This window comes from Benincasa hispida, chromosome 1, assembly GCF_009727055.1.
Source record: "Benincasa hispida cultivar B227 chromosome 1, ASM972705v1, whole genome shotgun sequence".
NCBI classification, from domain to species: Eukaryota; Viridiplantae; Streptophyta; class Magnoliopsida; order Cucurbitales; family Cucurbitaceae; genus Benincasa; species Benincasa hispida.
This window is the reverse complement of record NC_052349.1, coordinates 70,225,453-70,229,574: the sequence shown is the minus strand read 5'-3', so window position 1 is coordinate 70,229,574 and position 4,122 is coordinate 70,225,453. Positions and strand designations below refer to the sequence as shown.

General features: G+C 41.2%; 1 protein-coding gene across 1 annotated transcript; it reads right to left on the bottom strand.

Moving 5' to 3' along the window:
• Window positions 1–721: 721 nt before the first annotated feature.
• LOC120070164 (pectinesterase 3) lies at window positions 722–3,244 on the bottom strand. Its single transcript, XM_039022018.1, has 2 exons — window positions 2,033–3,244; window positions 722–1,534 (listed from the first exon to the last, which is right to left on the bottom strand). Exons 1-2 carry the CDS (start codon window positions 3,078–3,080, stop codon window positions 852–854), a joined length of 1,731 nt encoding a protein of 576 aa, XP_038877946.1. The 5' UTR covers window positions 3,081–3,244; the 3' UTR covers window positions 722–851.
• Between the last annotated feature and the right edge of the window lie 878 nt (window positions 3,245–4,122).

Sequence of the window (4,122 nt, the reverse complement as noted above, 5' to 3'; positions counted from 1 at the left end):
TTATAGGCTGAGCCGCAAAGCTCGCTCTCTTTAAGACATTTCGCGGCTCTGCCTAAGTGGGCAAGCAGGTCTGAAAATTGCCATGTCGTTTCTAAGATAAAACAACCAAAAGAAACCTAATTGAAAATACACGATTACCGACCGGAACACACACCCTTTCTAAACCCACTGCTCAAAAAACTCAAATGGAAGAGAAGAGAAAAAATGAATTGTGTTTTCGAACTACTGAAGGCCACGCCTTTTATAGGCCTTCAACGTGGAACGGTAGGGAGCAAAAAAGACAGTGAGCCTCAGAACGAACAGAGCGGACGAAGCGCGAACGGGAGGATCTGTTCCTTTTTTTTTCTCGATTAAAAGAAAAGAAAAGAAAAGAATAAAAAGTTAAATAAAAATAATAATATTTTTATTAAAAATTAATAATCACATGCACCTCGCCTCACCTCGACTGAAACATGGGTACCCCTTGGGGCCTAAACCCACTCCCTCCAAAAAATGGGTACCCTTCAGGGCCCAAACCCAAAACTCAATATTGGAGTACATGGAGTACATATGGGAGACTTCCAAATACCAAATTTTCTGGGATTCTCCAACTAAAATGTTGGTTCCCTCTTCTTTTGAAAGTTAAATTTTCATCCAACAACAGTGGTTCCTTTACGGTGCAATAATTCTTCGCGACATCTGTTCTAACACCAAAAACCTTTGATTGGATGATATACCACAATTAAATATATATAATCTTCCTTCACATTTGCTGTAACAAAAGAAGATGGGGGCAAGAAAAATTCAACCAAAAAACAGAAAAAAAAAAAAAATTCAAATCTTCAGCGTGTGGTTTTTCTTCTCTGTGTTTATCACAATGATGTATCAAACTTTACACTGGTGGCCGGCAACCAATCCTCGCCGTTTAGGAAGGTCCCGACAGTGAACTTTCCGGCCTCGGCGTCTGTAAGACTGGGCCTGTAACCGGCCCATTTGACCCTCTTGTCCACGTTAGATCCTGGTCCACTATTCTGATACTCCCCATAAAATATGCTGCTGGGTGGGTCCTGCCCGCTGACCCATTCCTTCCACCCTACGGGCTGCAGGAATCCTCCGATCTCTGACTGCATAATCACGGTGGTGGAAAACTCCTTCCATGGCCGCCCCAAGTAAGTGGGTGCGGCGAGATTGTCGTTGTAGGCCGAAAAAGTGCATTTCTGAATCGAAATGCCGGAGTTTTGGTTGATGTCCTTTTTGCCTTGGGCTGTGATGGTGTTGAATTGGTTGGGAAGTGGCTGCCTTGGCCGGATGTTGCAGTTCTGGAACACCACGGCGGCGTTGCCGAAGATGAAGTCGATGGTGCCAGTGATGTCGCAGTCTCGGTAGAATTGACGGTTTGAATGGGCGTAGAGAGTGTCTTGATAGCCATCAAATGAACATCCAGATATCACAGAAAGGTCGGAGCCTGACCGGAAGGCAACAGCCTGGTGCTTGGCTGGACCGGCCGTGTTGATGAACCCCATGTCCTTCCCAATGAACCCTTTGCCAGCAACAGCTGCAAAACCAAACAAATTAATCAACACAATAGCCAATTCACATGAACAGAGAGAAGAAGAAGAAAAAGAAGAAATAGCAGGTCAAAAGGGAAAGTGGGGGAAAGTTGCGTTCACATGGCTGACACGTCCACCATGTGGGTTTCTGACGACAAGGGCAATGGCCCATTATCCACTCAATACATTACACTGATTGTCCTTGAATTTTGAGGTGTTTTGGCTTCGGCTCCAAAAAAAAGCAAACAAAAAGGTACGAACAGGAATAAGAACATGGCAGCCATGGATGCATTGTTCAAACGTAAATTAAAAGTTCAACTGTACAAAATACACTGATCTAATTTGTCTCTTCCCCATTTTCTTAGAAAAATTCTACTAAAAATACTTTTCAGAACAATTTTAAAGTGGTTAGAATGAAACTTGCAAGTCTATGAACATAATTGAAAGGTATGCATAAGATTAAATGAAGCAATTAGGAAAAAGAAAATCATTAAAGGGGTTACCGAAAGTGGCGGTGGAGAAGGTAGGAGTGCCATCGATGAAGTTCAGGCGGCCGGAAACAATGGTTTTAGTTCTGCCATCTCCGTACATCATAACATTCCACTTGCTCTTGTCCAGAATCACATTCTCTTCGTATAGTCCTTCTTTCACATATATGATGAATCTTTGTTTGCTCTTCTTTGGCACCGCCGCTACGGCATCTTTGATCGTCGTGTAGTTCCCTTTCCCATCCTTCGACACCGTCACATGCGCCGTCACATTGTTCTCCTGCAGAAGCCTTCGGTCGCCGGAGCTTACCCAATCCGGGAATCCCATCAGTTTCCGATGGATAGGGATGTCGAAATCGGCCAACAGCCGAAGGATTTTCGTTACAATCGCTAAACTATTGCTAGTAAACTCGGTCGAATTCGCCATTGCCGTTTGCAAGTTTTGGAGAACCGTCGTCTGGTTTAGATCTCGAAGAGCGTCGAGGCAGGTTTCTTGATCTGTGATTGTAGTACTCAACCAGGTTTTCAGATCGTCAATCCTAGACGGGGACAAGAACTTCTCATTATGGCGATCCACTTCCATGGATGAAACGGTGTCGTTGAGCGTGTCAATGGCATCTTCAAAAACACTCCGGCAGATTTCAATTGCGGCTTTAAGCTTCGGATCTTCAGTATTGGAATTGAGATTAGAGGTATAATCGGATAGTTTCGAGAGCGAATCGGTGGCGACACGGAGAGAAAGTTTGAAGAGAAATACGGGATCGGTGGTGTTGGAGTTTTCGAGAGAAGACTGACACGAACTAGGATACTGAGTGACACTACAGAGAGTTTTGAGTGAGGCGAGGGGAGTGAGCTCGGTGGGAGGAGGTGAGCTCGTGGCCGATGAAGAAGAAGAGTTTCGTTTATGAATGACGATTCCGACGACGGCGGCGATGACGAGAGCAATTAGAAGAACAATGGAAACAAGGAGTATAATTAACCGGCGGCGAGTCTTTTGGCGGAAAGCTTGCTGTTCGAGCTCGTCGACCTTGCCGTAGCCCTTGAAGGACTTGACGGTATCCATGGATTCCAGAGCTGGGGCTCCGTTCGTTCTGCAAAATGAGGAATGAAGAGAAAAGAGACAGAGAGAGTTTAGGGTTTGGAAAGTGAAGAGGAAATGCGTGGCGATGGAGAAATGGAGTTTTCCCTCAGGGAATTGCCTTTATAAATAAAAAGGAACACAATAGAGTTAGCACAGATGCGATGTGAACTTCTATTTAAAAATTTGAACCTAAATCACAAAAAGAATCTCTTTTTAACTTTTAAGACAAGGCCTTTGGAGGAATAAAATTGTTTAATTGTGGGTCCATAGTGTAAAAAGTTAATAACTAATTATCTCATTACATATTCTTCTGTTCATATTACAATTTTCCCTTTACAAATATTACTCCACTTCATATTATTTTTCAAATATATCGATATAAGAAATAATATGCCGAGGATATTATTTTTAAAAAATATATTGAATGGTATATAGAGGTTATTTAGATGCAAGTATCTTCTTCTTCTTCTTTTTTATATGGGACATATTAGCTGATTCTCTCGGTTTTTTCATTTTTGAAGTTTCGACCGATTATTGACTTTAATGCTTTCTAAACCAATCAAACGACATCAATTCGGTCGATTTTGGGGGTCAAATCGATTTTTGATCTTCCTTTACACATCCTTGTTTTATATTACCATAATATTAGAAAATTTTCAATAATAAGTTGTAGTACTTAACCAATTCAACACCACAAATAATCCATAGAATTAATATCACCTCGGATGTCTATCCAATATTTTGAAAATAAAATTTATTTTTGTTGAAAAAAATGTAAAAAATTATGTAATATAGTCAAAGTTGAAATATATGAAACAAATTGGGTGGCTTTCAGACGGGAATAAGAAGAGCAAGAGGAAAGAGGGAATTAAATTAAATTAATACCATTGGTATGAAATTGGTTAATGGGTTACGCGTATTAGTATTAGATTAGGTGAGACGAGCAGTGTTGGAGAAGCAAATGGCATATTATATTGCTGGCCCCAATATTTTATTTTCCCTCTTTTATTATCAATTCTCATCT

Coding starts and splice junctions, on each gene's coding strand:
- LOC120070164 (XM_039022018.1), bottom strand. CDS start 3,080: ATGGATACCGTCAAGTCCTTCAAGGGCTACGGCAAGGTCGACGAGCTC. Junction 1,535..2,032: donor CTTCTCCACCGCCACTTTCG/GTAACCCCTTTA, acceptor TTGGTTTTGCAG/CTGTTGCTGGCAAAGGGTTC.